The sequence below is a fragment of the Prunus mume genome, linkage group LG8 (genome assembly GCF_029339155.1).
Source record: "Prunus mume cultivar Tortuosa linkage group LG8, ASM2933915v1, whole genome shotgun sequence".
In the NCBI taxonomy this organism is placed as follows: domain Eukaryota; kingdom Viridiplantae; phylum Streptophyta; class Magnoliopsida; order Rosales; family Rosaceae; genus Prunus; species Prunus mume.
This window is the reverse complement of record NC_142705.1, coordinates 5,893,624-5,908,180: the sequence shown is the minus strand read 5'-3', so window position 1 is coordinate 5,908,180 and position 14,557 is coordinate 5,893,624. Positions and strand designations below refer to the sequence as shown.

Below are 14,557 nucleotides of genomic sequence, written 5' to 3'. Positions count from 1 at the left end.
AATTACTCATTTGGTGAATTAATAATAAACCCATATAAACAATACAAATGGGTTGGGATAGCAAACCCATTTGAGGATTGTAACAGATAATTTTTACAAGTATGATCTTAAAGAATACGGGTACTTTATAAGAAACTTGTCTAATTCCCGACAACATTTCCCGCTTTTTGTACTAATTATATTTCCTATTAATAAATCCTATCACTATTCTCTCAACAAAAAAAAAGTAAGTTTTTCTGCTCATAAAGTGCCTTTCTTCTCTCTCGGGCCATTATACTATTACAAATGGGTGCTCAACATGTGCAGTGTTGATCAAAGTTTGATAATCACAGAAGAAGATAAGACCCAAACCTGAACTACAAAAAGTCATTATTTTTAAAGTCATTTTCAGTGCCCAAAAAGGAGAGAGGGGTGGCCCAACTTGGCCAGACAGTTGCGGAGTCGTTTTACGGTGAATGTGTAATATATGAATTATAGACGTTTTCCTTCATATTAACCATATAATTTCTCTAAATAAAACTTCACTTAAGTGGCTAATATGAAAGTCCACATAGGAAGTCCATATATAATGCCCTCATTGTAGAATTTCACGACAATTGCGTATGTTTTGTAGAAATATGGCTTCACTTCATTAATCCACAGTGGGATTACGTTTTTCTTTAAAAACATTGTATCCAGCCTTGTTTTGTAGCTCCTAGAACCTTCACATGAAGTGAACCATCATCTTCATATATACCATCATTTCACTCAAAAAATTGAAAATAAGGTGTCAATTACTTAATGGCTGTATTTAACCAAATAAAGGGACTAAATTCAACCTCATAATTGAGTTTAGCATAAGCAAGTGGCTAATTCATCCCATAAGTTTTCTTGCTGCCCTTGTACATGACAAAGCTAGCCATGAGGTGAAATTAGTGTTAATCAGATGAAGTCCTATATCTAAAGCAGAAATGCATGCACCTAATTGAATAGAGCTACTAATATGATCATGGTTTTTCTGACTTTGTTTACCCAAAGTCCACATTATTTTCATTCGGGTTAGTCCGTCCGGTGATCGGTTCCGGCCAAAAATCAATCCAAACCCCACCATGTCCAGCCTTAATTTTCATTAGTTGGAAATTTTGATGGAAGAAGTGGTTAAACTTGACAGCCTACTCAAGATGTGGGATTTATCATTAGGTGTGTCACATGTAGATGAGATGACATATAAACACACACACCTAAAACTTTAAAGAATACAATAATAACTAATCTTGTTGTGTAGGTTTTTTCAATGTACTTCCCATCAATTTTTGTTTGGGATAATTCTTCCAATGATTTAAAACCATGGTGCTTCTCTAACAAGGGCAAATTATGGCCATATGGAGTTAACAAAGACAAAACATCCGAAAACATTTTCGGCACATTTCCATCACTGTGAAAGTATTGCTTAAAAAGATGATTAGTCTCAAATCAAAAAATTAAGCTTAAATTCTAGAATTTTGCAGAAGAAATTGAAGAAAAAGAAACATATGTATATAGATATTGCAGCTTTTGTACCAACATAAGGAGTGAGGTTTAGTTTTGCAATTTCCAAGTTTGGCTAGTTTAGTTTAGTAGGATTGAAGCTTGGCTATGGAAAGGTGACTTGTCCCAAAGATGACTAGTAGTTTTACCATTCCAATTTTCCAAAATGGTTTCCAAAACCGAACAAGAACACTTCTCATTCTCTGGCATTTGTTGTGAGTACACTGACAAAATATGAGAAATTCTTATTTAGAATTGTCGGATAAAATATATTTATTTGATGATTATGACTTAAATTCACAGTTGTATTTTTCCTTACCTATGATTGAAATATTCTATGAGTGTATGAATTCCTGTTTTTGTTATTAGTATGAGTGTTGGTAGCTGGGAAACTAAGAGATAATCAAATAGAATTACCCCTTGTTGATGGAGTGGTTAAACCTTACCTCTTTGATCCAAAAACAAAAACAAAAAACAAAATTTACCTCCCTTTTGGTGACAAGGTCCACCACCTCACCTTATCTTTAGTTGTTTGCCTAAAAGATATTTACTTTGGTTGAAAGGTTGAAACTTAAATATGATATAAGTGAATTGGTTAGAACTTTAAAGGCAAGATTCGTAACCAAGGGTAGCCAGCTGCAGAACCGTAAACAAAGTTAATTATACTGACATACACTAATTCTCCTTTAATATAAAAAGTGTATCTTAATACACAGCCTTGTTCACACTTCAGACAAACGAGATTACTTTTTTTTTTTTTTTTTATTAAGGAAAATAAGCAATAGAACAATATTAATGAGCAAATAAAATTACAAAGCAACTATATGTCGAATATGGGTAAATCTACTTCAGTGACCAAACACAACAACATGTTGAATTGATCTGGAAAGAATCACGCATAACCTAAAGAATTAAATTCCCGATCCAACAACTAGAAGCACATGTAGTGCCTATAATACAAATCCGCCGTGCCAAGACAGAAACAACAAATCCATATCGAAAGTCAAAAGCTAAAAAGAAATAAAAATCATAAATAGAAAACAAATCACATCAAACTTCTAAAAGAGTTTCTGAAAATTATTAGTTTAAAACAAAACTAAGAAACAAGACCATCGCTCCACATCTTTCGGGCAACCTTAAGAAAATCATAGAGTAATATCGGCTAAACCCATAATATTGCACTGACTAAATCCGAATTCAACACAACCAGACATCTTCTCCTTTTTAGAGCTCTAAACTATGTTAAAGAGAGCCAACTCCTTGTGCATGTGGGCAAAAATACGGTGACTTATATCATGGAGACGACATCGTTTCACAATGACTACTTCTACATTACAAAATAAACTAATAATCTTGAGAGAAAAGGGATGGAATGAGAAAAGGAAGGATGAAAGGAGATGAGAGGAGGTAGGGAAGGAGGCCGCCAGCTGATAAGACTTTTCTTCGGGTTTTCTCAAAGAGTGTTGAAATCAACCATAATTTAGATTACTTGCTTCTACCGTAGAATTGTAATGTAATCTACGACACTTGCGTGTTTATCTTTCTTATCACATGACTGTTGAATCCAAATTAATTGAGAAATGAGTAAACAAAACAAAACCCAATTGATTAAAGAGGTTAATAATTGATGAAGCTGGAAAGACTGAAAGGACAGTGAAGTGAAGCAGTAAAGAGCGATTAATTAAATCGGTTAATTACAAAAACAAATAATATAATGGGTTATGGCAGAAAAAGATAATGCAGATAAGAATGACTGCATTTAGAAAATCCAAGCCACCTGGACCAACCTGGGCCGACCCTGCCTGCCTGCCTCTCTCTCATCACTGTATCTTCTCCAAACATTTCCACTCTCTCTCAACTGTATTTATAAGAACCCTCCAACTCCAAACCACTCTAAACCCAAACCCCACAGAAACATAAAAAACCAATCTTTTCTCTCTCACTTGCTTCTCTCCAGCACCGAATTCTCAAAAACGACATTAGACAGCTCGTCGTATGACCAGTCATGCCTCGCTCTCAGAGATTTCTAGGCAGTAGCGCTGCCACCAACTCGTCAGCTTTCCCTGCGGCGCCGCCTCCTGAGGCCGTGGTTCTGGAGTCAGACTTCGTCGTCATACTTGCGGCTCTGCTCTGCGCCGTCATATGCGTGATCGGTCTCCTAGCCGTGGCGCGCTGCGCCTGGCTTCGGCGCGGCTCCGGAGCCGGTGGAGCCAGCCTCAGCTCGGCTCAAGCCTCCGCCAACAAGGGCGTCAAGAAGAAGGTACTCCAGTCGCTCCCCAAGTTCACATACGGCATCGGCGGCGCAGAGCCGCCGCCCAAGCTGGCTTCGGAGTGCGCCATCTGCTTGGGGGAGTTCGCGGAGGGAGATGAGATCAGGGTTTTGCCGCAGTGCGGCCACGTCTTCCACGTCGGATGCGTGGACATGTGGCTTGGGTCCCACTCGTCGTGCCCGTCGTGCCGGCAGATCCTGGTGGTGGCTCGCTGCCAGAAGTGCGGCCAGTTCCCGGCTCCCATTTCTGAAGCCGAGCTCAAGGCGCGCCAAGACCATAGCAGCAGCAACCGTCCAGCTCCTCCTCCCGCAGCCAATGCAATTAGTTCTTGTTCTAATACAACAACTACCACTGCTGTTAGTAGTAATAGTTATCTGCCTTAATCACCCTTAATTAGCCAAACCCACGTTTTATTATTTCTTTAATTAACTACCCTTTTCCTCAATTTGTATTTCCTTCCACTCTTTTGTGTATAGCGAAAATGAATGGATCATCTTCATCTTCTTTGTTCATCTGCAATCTGCCAACTGACACCAATGCAGCAGTTGTGCTAAGTTTTCCACCCCAAGTCTCCCACCTGCCTGGTTCTAAACTGAATGAAATTACAAAAAGAGGTTGCATTGCGTGGCTCTAAAGTAATATCTAATAGGCAAAGTGGGCTATTTTATAAATGATTTCCATGTTGGTTAAAGTGACCAAAGAGTCAATGGGGTCATAGATGCTGGGAGGTTGGAGAATTGAATAAAAAGAAAGGGTTTGTGGCCTAACTTAGAGATAGGTCAGCTGGTTGGTTGGGACTTGAAGCACAGCCATTGCTTGCTCTTGTTTGGGATTTTAATAGTTTTTTTTGTTGTTGAGCTTTTTTGAAGCACTCTTTGGGAACTTTGAGTGCTATTGACGCTAACGTCTCAAAACCATCCATTGTTAAAAGCAGAACCAACAGAATCATGACAAGGTTTAGTGTGTGTTTGTGTTTTATTGATGCTACTAGAATTTCTTTAAGCACAAGCATCTGGGTCAGAGTGAATGGGGAAGAAAAGATACTCTTCAAACCCTTCTGATTTTGAGGCTAAACTTTAAGCTGGATTTCCACTACCTTTACCTGTTTTCCCTATCTAGGCTTACGGATCTTAGAGTAACACAGAAGTCAATCTTTTCATTTAAAATAATAAAAAGTGGCAACTTGGTTTTATCTCTCCCCCTCACCCCTCACCTTCTGGTAGCTTTCAAGTGGACTTAGGTTTGTTTGGGATTGATTTTTTAAAAAGTGACAGTAATCTCAAACTAGCTCATATCGAAGATAAAGGGGAAATGTATCAAGGACCCACATGTCATATAATTCAAAGTTATCGTTCGAGAACTAAGATATTTCGAGTCTAAAACGTGCTTTTAGATCACTGAAAACGTTTCTTTCAAAAGGATCTTACTTGGCAAATGGTATTAAAAAGCAATCGCCGATATTTCTTACTTATTTCCTTGTGGTATGGTAGCCACCATGATTAAAAGAGCACTAAGCTAAGCACAAATTTGTCCTATGTGATTATTATTATTATTATCAATTATTAATAAGGATCCGATCCGCCGCTCAAAGCCACTCTAGTATTTCAAACCATGTTACACGGTTGATAATCAGTCAAAAGCCTAATACAAGGCAGCCCTTAAAATGCTACTCTTCTGCCCACTTTCCCCTACCACTCCCAAACTCCCGCCTAATAACAGCTTGACATCTCCTGTGCCCAAAACTCTCACACCTCCTTTCTGGTGGACAATAAATAAGAAAATGGAAGGGTCAAGTTTGGCAACTCTCTGGGTTTACAGCATCCTACCTTCTTGTTATCCTTTCTGGTGGACAATAAATAAGAAAATGGAAGGGTCAAGTTTGGCAACTCTCTGGGTTTACAGCATCCTACCTTCTTGTTATCCTCAAGCAAACAATACGAACAATAACAATCCTAACAAACAATACAAAACTCTACCTGATATAAGTTAAACCAGATGGCCAAGACAATGTCTCCGTCCCTGTACATTAGAGTAGTAGTTTAGAATATCACTTTATTTTTTAAAAAAAATACAAAATTCTTAAAATTCTTATAGGTTAATCTTCCCCGAGTGTGGACATTTTTTATTTTCTTGAGGCAATTTGGGGTACTAACTTTTTGCAATAGGGCCTACCGTTAGCTTTATAAGATTCCATCTTCATGTCCGTCAAAAGATGTCATTAGGAATAAAGTAACAATTAAACACTAGATGGGTGCTTTAGAGCATCCACAGTGGAGAGGTGTATATGGAGGTGTATGTTAAATATACACCTCGAGTCACCGGAATCGTCTCCAATTAGAAGATGTAAATGAATGTAAATATACATCACCACCATGGAGATCTAAAATAAAATGTATATTTACATCTATTTTTACATCCCTTGCATGCGGGACCCACCCGAGAAAAGAGAAAAAAAATGAAGACAAGTCAACATAAAATGCTGGGACCCACTACTACACCCCCGAATTTACACCCTCCCATTAGAGCAAAAAACATATTTACACCCGGAGGTGTAAAAAGGGATGTAAAAGTAGCTTTACACCCCGAATTTACACTCCCCCATTATGGATGCTCTTAGGTTTTAGACATGTTCAAGAAGCTTTGTAAAAAAACACTTTATCAACCAAAATATCTCACTGCTCCAATAGAAAACCTTAAAAAATCAATAGCTGCTCTTTCTGTGACTTATTCATGGTATCATGATCAAAAGGGCACTAAAACTTAGCACCAACTTGGCACTCATAGAAGTACGAATTGCAGCAATCACTAAAAATATCTAATTCATATTTTGGTTTAAATATCAAAGTTTTGCATCATCACACCACAGCTAATTGTGCTCATACCCAACTGTCACCCTCCCACATGTGAAGTACGAGCTAACATTTTCAATGTTTGAATAAGAACACAAGTTTCTTACCACTAATGCTACAAAGGATTGGACACAGTTAATGGGTATCGACTCTTCTGAATCATCATGTATTGACCCCACAAAAAAAAAAGAAAAAGAGACTTCTGAATCTCCATGTGCAGCATAAGAGAAGAACAGAGCAAACGAAGCACAAGATATTTCCAAAAAGCTCATCTACCTTTTTCTTTCCGTAATACGGATATCCCTTACTCAGCTGATACTTTCCACTTCATCATCACTGCTGCCCCCAGACATGGAGGCCATTTTCAAAACCAGCTTTGCAGCCATTTCTCTTCTCTGAAAATCAGGCATCAATCTCAAGCTGTCGCGCATGTTCCCAATCTCAGACATCAACTGCTCCAAATCCTCAACTTCAAGAGGGGTATTCTCACCTAGTTCCTGGGCTTGGTCAAGTTCTGTGCCCTGGTCAGGCTCTTCCACATTGGACACCACTCCTTTGTTGATATCATCATGCAAAGCAGCTGTTGAGGTTGAGGTCTGTGGCTCCTCCTTATCACAAAGGGTTCCATTCTCTTGATTGCATTCTGGGAAAACATTATTTTGAGCAGCCAGTCCTCCCATACTTGAGGGTCCCGCAAAATCATTTGCAGAAACCCATCCTGTATACGTGTCTTCATGTGGTTCAGCTGAACCCGCAGATAGGATTTCATACTCAAATTCATAATCAGATTCTTCTTCTGACAAGTCTAGTAGAGAGAATTCAAACATTTAGCATTCTACTTAAAAGTACGTATAGGTTATAAACCAAATGGAAGTGGTATAATATAAAACCTTCTTCTCTTTCAGGTAACGATGGTTCAGCAATCTTATCGCCTGATTTCAGAATCATTCCAGGCCACATATGTGCAGAAAGAGCACCAAAGAGTCGTTCAACACCTTGTGAATCACCATCAACTGACAAACCTGTGAAAACTTCTATCTCAAAAAATACCCAAAAAAAGTATATGGTGTACAGTACAATCAACATGTTCTTTTATTGGATTTAACTACTACTAATTTTCTCAAGGTAACCATTTTCCTTTCTAATATTGAAACTGACATGAGAACTCAAGGAATAATCACTGTATAATTTCTTACTGATACACATGATGAGAAAATCCTACTTCTCCCTAAACTGCTCTGTCATACAAAGACTCATTTCTCATGGTACGTGACTTAGTGAACAGATCCTGTTCTGTAGTTTGCTATAACTTGTTCTATCACAATCATTGAAACTTTATCAAACATAGGTTGCACTTCTTGTCAATCATAAATAAAGGGTAAATATTGCTAAAAAATATTGTAAAAAAGAATGGCCGCCTTACATTTGTCAAAATCAACATTTGAAGCACAAGCTTCAATGTACTCAATGTTATGCTCAGTGCACCATTCCAAACATGACTGCCTAGCCTCCCACGATGGTTCGTCATCCCCCAGTAAACTACTTCCTTCAGTTTCGGAGATTCCATACTCAGTGAACCCTGGACCAGAATCAGCAAATGGATCTCCAAGCTTCAGCAGACGTCTTCTATATTCAGCATGAACCGGGTGACCTGGGACAAGATCCACCTTGTTCCCTATGCATAATAGTATATCAAATTTTTGAAGATCAGTTCGAGATACCCATTTCTGAAGTGCAGCAAGAGACGACAACTGCACATAATGTTAGCAAATCAATATAAGACTGCATCAACAAATCATGCTAAAAAGCTAAATAGCTAAACAAAGTGAAAAAGAGTGAGTCGCAAGAGACCAAACCTCAGTGGTGTCAAAGACCAAGATCAAGGCTTGCAACTGGTCATACATTGGGAGGGTCTCAATGGAAAATTCATCATGAAGATGAGCCATCCATACGGAAACATCAGCTGTGTAGTACTTCGTAGAAATATTCCACCTATTTTTTTTAAATGAAAAATAAATTCATTGTAAAATTCAAATTTCGAAAGAATTAAAAATGAATTCTTTGTTCCAAAGATGTAAAATTTACATACCCATTAACTACGAGCTGAGATGAAGAAGAATCAGAAGCATCATCAAAATCCAAAGCCAGTAATCCTAAGATCAACAAATCATGGATTTAATACCACTCATATCAGAAAAGGCAAGAGAGAGAGAGAGAGAGAGAGAGAGAGAGAGAGAGGGCTTACGAGAAAGCATAGTGCGCTTGCCGACGTTCGGGGAGCCGAGGAAGAAGATGCCAGGCCTCTTCTCCAGAGAGTCTCCTTCCTTCACTTGACCTTCCATTTCTTTGACTACTTTCAGATTCCGATAAGTTTCAGATCTAAAACCCTAATTCTACCTCAATTTGATGAAGACGAAGACGACGATACACTGAATTTTTCTCTGAACAGCGTTCCTATTGCTAGTGCTAGTGCAACGCGGCAGCATCATCCGCCTGGGCCCCGAGTTAAAACAGAAAACCGACTCTTTCCTTTTTTTGTTGGCCCGGACACAAAATCTCATGCTTTTCCTTTTTATTTTCTTTTTTTTTCTTTTTTGTTGAAAGTTGTTTATAGAAATTAGCAAGTTTGGGTGCCTATTCTAATATTTTTCATGAGCTGAAAAATGACAGAATAATAAGAATTATAAACTTGTTGAATTAGTGTCACGCTTGAGTAATTCAATTTTGACAACATTTCTTTTTCCTTTTTGCTTTCATTTTCCAATTTTGTGACTTCTTTTATGTTTTTAGGGATGTGTTAAGTTTTGCCTTAAATTTGCTATCATTTGAATCACACATAGTTTTTTTAGTTCCTGTTGTAAGGGTTTTAATTGTAAAATATAGATGCATTAAAAAAATTACATGTGACCCTGGAGGATTGATTTTTGGTATTAAAATGCTTGTGCAGCAGCATTAAGAGAGGGATAATATCAAAGACAATTGATGAACACAAAATCTTTTCCACAAAAAAGACTCAATTCTGCCCTCATAATTCCACTTGTGGACAATCAAATCAGTTCTAGTTGGAAGCATCAGCAGCTTGTTTCACACCAGCTGCAAAGAAGTCAGAGATGACTTCTAGAGGCATGCCCTTGGTCTCAGGCACCTTCAAGTAAACAAAAAACCAGGCAATTATGCACCCAGCAACATAGATTCCAAAGACACCAGCAAAGCCAATGGAGGAAAGCATCACAGGAAATGAGTATGTGATGATGATGTCTCCAATCCAAAAAGTGAGGGCACAAATGGCAATGCAGAGGCTGCGGACGCGAGTAGGGAAGATCTCTGCGCAAAGAATGTTCGGGATCACCCCGAAAGCCATGACAAAGCAGCAGAGGTAGACCACAACACTAGCAGTGGAGATTGTTGCATTGAGAATGCTGCCCAAGTTGACAATGTTGACAAACACCAGTAAAGCGAGGGACAATATCAGGATTGGTATTGTGGATAGCAGCAGTGACCTACACAAGAAGAAAGACAAAGGAAAGCTTCTTGTGTTCATATCGATTTTGGGTTCAGCGGCATGACTCAGATTCTAAAGTCGCAATGTATTTGATAAGAAAATAGGTTGTCTGAAATTCAATGGTATTAGAATGAGAGTTTACCTTCTGCCAGCTTTATCCATTAGCCACATGGAAGTAGCTATGCAAGGAAGCATTAAAAATGTTGTGATGGAACTTAAGAAGAGAGATGCAGAGGTTGAATTCATCCCTATGTTAGACAGAAGAACTGCCACGCCCGCTTGCTCGTAAACCTGAAGAGTGTAGTAGAGAACCCCATTTATGCCAGCAACCTGCAGAGGTGAAAAGAAAAGGCATAAGAAGGCTGAAATACAAAACAGCTGCCCATCAGGTCAAATTGAACAAGAAAAGCTCTTGCCAAATCACTACTGCAACATAAGGTTAAATTTTACCTGCTGAAGAATTTGAAGTCCAATCCCAACAATCAATGCACGCTTGACTCCTGGTTCCAAAAGGTCTCCCCATTTTGGACCTTTAACAGCAGCTTCTGATGTAGGAACCATTTCTGGGCCAACAGCACGTAGACTTGTCGGATCCTTGGCAGAAACAGCAGGCTGGCTAACCAGACCAGCAGCTTGAATGAGTTCGCTTTCTTGCCTTACACCAATTGAAACAACTGATGCAGGCTGAGATCCAAGTCCACTCTCCTGGTGCAAATAGACTCTTTGGTATCCTCCTTCCTTCTTCCCATCTTCGCCTACCCGCTCGGAATACTTATAAGCCAGCTGCCAGCCTCCACCTATATCCATACTACTGCCATTGCCTGCTTCAGCCGCTTCAATATTACCTTGCATCAGGATGGTATTGCATCTCACACCTAAAACACTACCACCAGACCTAGGCGTGCTTACGTCCTTGTCCATGCTCGTTGTTTGGCGTGAGATCAATGGACTTCTCAAAGTGTCATCACAATAAACCCGGGGTGTTTCAGATTCGTGGTCCTCACCATCCGTTTGGCTCTCCATGTCCCAGTGATCATTTTTGTTATGATACTCCTCTGCATTCAAAATACTGCCTAGATTTGGATAGTGCATGCTTCCCTTGCTTCCTCTCTCAGAGAGCTTCTCATGGACACTACCAAAGAGAGTGACAAGAGGATCCATAAGAGGGATGCTTTGGTTTGCTGCGCTGCCATGGTGATATGTTAAACTCTGTCCAGTTACAGGTTTGGCTATATATGACAAGCTCTCTTCAGGACCATACAATCTCATTTGATCTTTCTCTTCAGTTGTTGCCTGGTTATTGGCAAGCAAGTTGGTTGAACTTATAATGTACTCTTCCAATGTTGTCTCTCTGCCAGTGCTAAGACCCTCAACTAGCAAAGTCAACTCACCTGTAGATCATAAAAGCCTCAGACTCAGAGTTAGCTCTAAAATATCAATTACATGAAGGAAATGGGAACAAAAAAAGACCAACTTAGGCACCTGAAACATCTTCCCTGCCATTAAGTCTTTGCAGAACTTGTTTGGCTTCAAGTATTCGACCCTTACTCACAAGCCACCTAGGGGATTCAGGCAGGTAAAACACCGCCAAAGAAAAATAAACTAGTGATGGAATGGAAACAACCCCTAGCATCAATCTCCAGCTTGGTGAATCCATCAGTGACATTCCAAACACCATGCAGTAGGACAAGAACATCCCACCAGAACCAGTGAACTGTGGAAGGGTATTCAATGTTCCTCTTATATCTGGCGGTGCTATCTCAGATATATAGGCAGGAACAAGAGTAACAGCCAGACCAGTTCCAAATCCATCCAATAGCCTCGCGAAAAGTAAGACATAAACATTGGGAGACAACAACATTACCAGACCACTAATGAAGAAAAGAGCAGATGAAATGATTAGCATCGTACGCCGTCCTAGCCAGTCTGATGCCGGTCCAGAGAATGTTGTTATGAAAGTAGCTCCAATAAGGGATGTGGCTACAATTAGCCCCTCAAATGTTGGTTGACTTTCCAATTCAAATTCCTTTTTGATATAATGAACAGACCCTGCAACATTTTTGTGTAACAAAGCAGAATTATTAACATAACCCCTTTCTTTTGCTTCTGAAAATTGAACATTGTGGCAGAGATAAATGAATTGATAAAAACAGAAAACATAAATTTATGGTACTTGCCTGCAATGACTGAATTATCCCATCCTTGCAACAAATTCCCAACTGCTGCAGCAACCGCGACAAACACAGCTCCCCTCATTTTTTCTTCAGAGACCAAGTACTATTTTCGAAACCCAAAAGAGGATTCAGATCACAGTGCAAGAATTGCTGAACCTTTTCTTAGATTATGTATTAGCATGCACAAAGACTTAGATGGCGGTGCCGCGTTTCCCACTGGTGGTCACCAAATCTGCATAAAGATGGCAATAACATCATTGCTATATGAATAAAAAAACAAGCCAAACAATCACTTTCAGGAAACAGATAGAAAGCACAAGCATATCTTGATGGTGTTAATATTCATACACATTGAACTTCAAAGTATGAAACTTCGTGAAATATTCAAATATGTCAAAATCAATATAACAGTAGACAGAGGAGATGAGTATAGAGACCTTCCAAAGCAGGCGCGGTAAACATGCAATGCAAATTTTATTACCAAAAGAAATGTCAATAAAACAAGTTGGATTCTGTGCGTTAAAAATCTCTTCGTTGTTCATTGGTTGTTTTTTGAAATTGCAAAAGAAAAACTCTACCTGTTAGCATGGCTCTCGAAATGTGAAGAAGGTAAAGCCACACGTCAAATATAACCATGGCTGGGGAACTTGGTTTGCAGCAGATCTTTTGCTTCCCATTAGATTTTTGAATTTTTGAGGAGACAGACAAATGAATAAGAGTGACCACAACTTCTGATGGTTCTAGAAATATACATACTTGGTATTGTTTTGATTTTGTGTTACAGTCTGGCTAGAGAAAATTACTTTATATTATTGTAACAATTATGTAATTAATTCTACCAAATAGGAAAGTGATATAGTCAACAGATATGAACAGATGAATATACATGAATTTAATATCTGGAAATTTAATCTAGCTTCCGTATATATATATAGTGGACCACTAATCAACGGTGCAATTACAGAAAGAAAAAAGAAGAAAGCCTTTTACACCTTGCAGTGAGTTTAAGGTCATGAATTCAACGAGAACGTAACATCCTAAGAATGTTCTCAACCTTCTGTAATTTATCTGGCACCCAACAAGCACCATGATGATGATTATTATTATTTTTGGTTGCTAGCGGGGCGGAACGAAAACCAAAACCCAAACAAGAACAAAGGAACAATGGTGGCCCTAAAATCTTCAGCCCAACAGGCCCACAATAGAAGGACGTCCGAGGTGAATATAACAACATAGAATAGAACTCAAAACAGCATCATCAATTTTCCTCCACGTAAGACAACAGAACTCAAAACAGCATCATCAATTTTCTTGACTGCTAAGTCAACCTCTCAGCAATATCTGCCTGCTTCGCACCCACAGAAAAGAACTCAGAGACGAATTCAAGGGGCATGCCCTTAGTTTCCGGCACCTTCAAGAACACAAACACCCAAGAAATGGTGCACAGCATAGATGGCAAAGACACCAGCAAGACCAATGGAGGTGAGCATGACAGGCAATGTGTAAGTGACAATGATGTCTCCAATCAGAAATGTGAGGGCACGTATGGCGATGCAGAGGCCGCGAACACAAGTGGGGAAGATCTCGGAGCAAAGAATGTTAGGAATTGGTCCAAAACCCATGACAAAGCAGCACAAGTAGACCACCACACTGATGCTGGAAATTGTTGCATTGAGAACAGAACCCATATGGACAAGTTGTCCGAAAATTAATTTTAGGAGAGTCCCGGTCAGTACAGGCAGCGTCGTCAGCAACAGTGACCTGCAATGGAGACAGAAGAGTATAAGATGACGGGAAAAGTTCAGGCTTTGATTAGTGGCACAAAGGACAACTATACCTTCTGCCAGTGGTATCCATTAGTCTCATGGCAATGCCTATGGATGGAAGCATCATCAACAAGGTTGTTAGAGCACTTATGAAAATAGAGGCAGGGGTGGAGCTAAGGCAAAAATTTGATAAGAGAATTGCAACCCCTGCTTGCTCAAGAATCTGAGGAGTGTAATATAGAACCCCATTTATGCCAGAAAACTGCAAGGACAAAAAACAACGAGCATTAGAATTTAGAGCACGAGGAAAAACAAAAATTATCGAAAATTGAAACTATTTGTACCACACTTACTCCATAGCACCGAAGAATTTGCATTGTTACCCCCAACAACTAAAAAAGTGATATTGGCTGCTTATCTTGTCAAAAAGATGGATTTTCATTAAATAAATAGCACCATGTCAGTCTAAAATGGGTTTTGCTCGGTTTTC

At 39.3% G+C, this 14,557-nt stretch overlaps 4 protein-coding genes across 7 annotated transcripts; 1 reads left to right on the top strand and 3 right to left on the bottom strand.

The window, feature by feature from the left end:
- Positions 1–3,165: 3,165 nt before the first annotated feature.
- Positions 3,166–9,221, bottom strand: LOC103340465 (GTP binding protein). Of its 4 annotated transcripts, none has more exons than XR_016122677.1 (8): positions 8,871–9,221; positions 8,715–8,778; positions 8,482–8,617; positions 8,049–8,376; positions 7,516–7,647; positions 6,902–7,430; positions 5,753–5,795; positions 3,166–5,618 (listed from the first exon to the last, which is right to left on the bottom strand). XR_016122677.1 is itself a non-coding variant. In XM_089042752.1 (7 exons), exons 1-6 carry the CDS (start codon positions 8,965–8,967, stop codon positions 6,934–6,936), a joined length of 1,254 nt encoding a protein of 417 aa, XP_088898878.1. In that variant the 5' UTR covers positions 8,968–9,220; the 3' UTR covers positions 3,166–5,795; positions 6,902–6,933. The 4 variants fall into 4 exon arrangements, 1 of the variants encoding a protein (XP_088898878.1); XR_016122678.1 differs by having other exon boundaries at positions 3,166–5,534; XR_016122675.1 differs by having other exon boundaries at positions 3,166–5,602; positions 5,687–5,795; positions 8,871–9,220.
- Positions 3,512–4,288, top strand: LOC103340463 (RING-H2 finger protein ATL8). Its single transcript, XM_008243881.3, has one exon. The coding sequence runs from the start codon at positions 3,512–3,514 to the stop codon at positions 4,157–4,159; it is 648 nt and encodes a 215-aa protein (XP_008242103.2). The 3' UTR covers positions 4,160–4,288.
- A 383-nt stretch (positions 9,222–9,604) lies between the features above and the next one.
- Positions 9,605–12,510, bottom strand: LOC103340513 (monosaccharide-sensing protein 2-like). Its single transcript, XM_008243933.2, has 5 exons — positions 12,305–12,510; positions 11,610–12,176; positions 10,578–11,518; positions 10,270–10,457; positions 9,605–10,125 (listed from the first exon to the last, which is right to left on the bottom strand). The coding sequence occupies exons 1-5, from the start codon at positions 12,381–12,383 to the stop codon at positions 9,684–9,686; spliced, it is 2,217 nt and encodes a 738-aa protein (XP_008242155.2). The 5' UTR covers positions 12,384–12,510; the 3' UTR covers positions 9,605–9,683.
- A 682-nt stretch (positions 12,511–13,192) lies between these two features.
- LOC148914586 (monosaccharide-sensing protein 2-like) lies at positions 13,193–14,557 on the bottom strand. Its single transcript, XM_089043022.1, has 3 exons — positions 14,421–14,557; positions 14,139–14,329; positions 13,193–14,062 (listed from the first exon to the last, which is right to left on the bottom strand). Exons 1-3 carry the CDS (start codon positions 14,442–14,444, stop codon positions 13,699–13,701), a joined length of 579 nt encoding a protein of 192 aa, XP_088899148.1. The 5' UTR covers positions 14,445–14,557; the 3' UTR covers positions 13,193–13,698.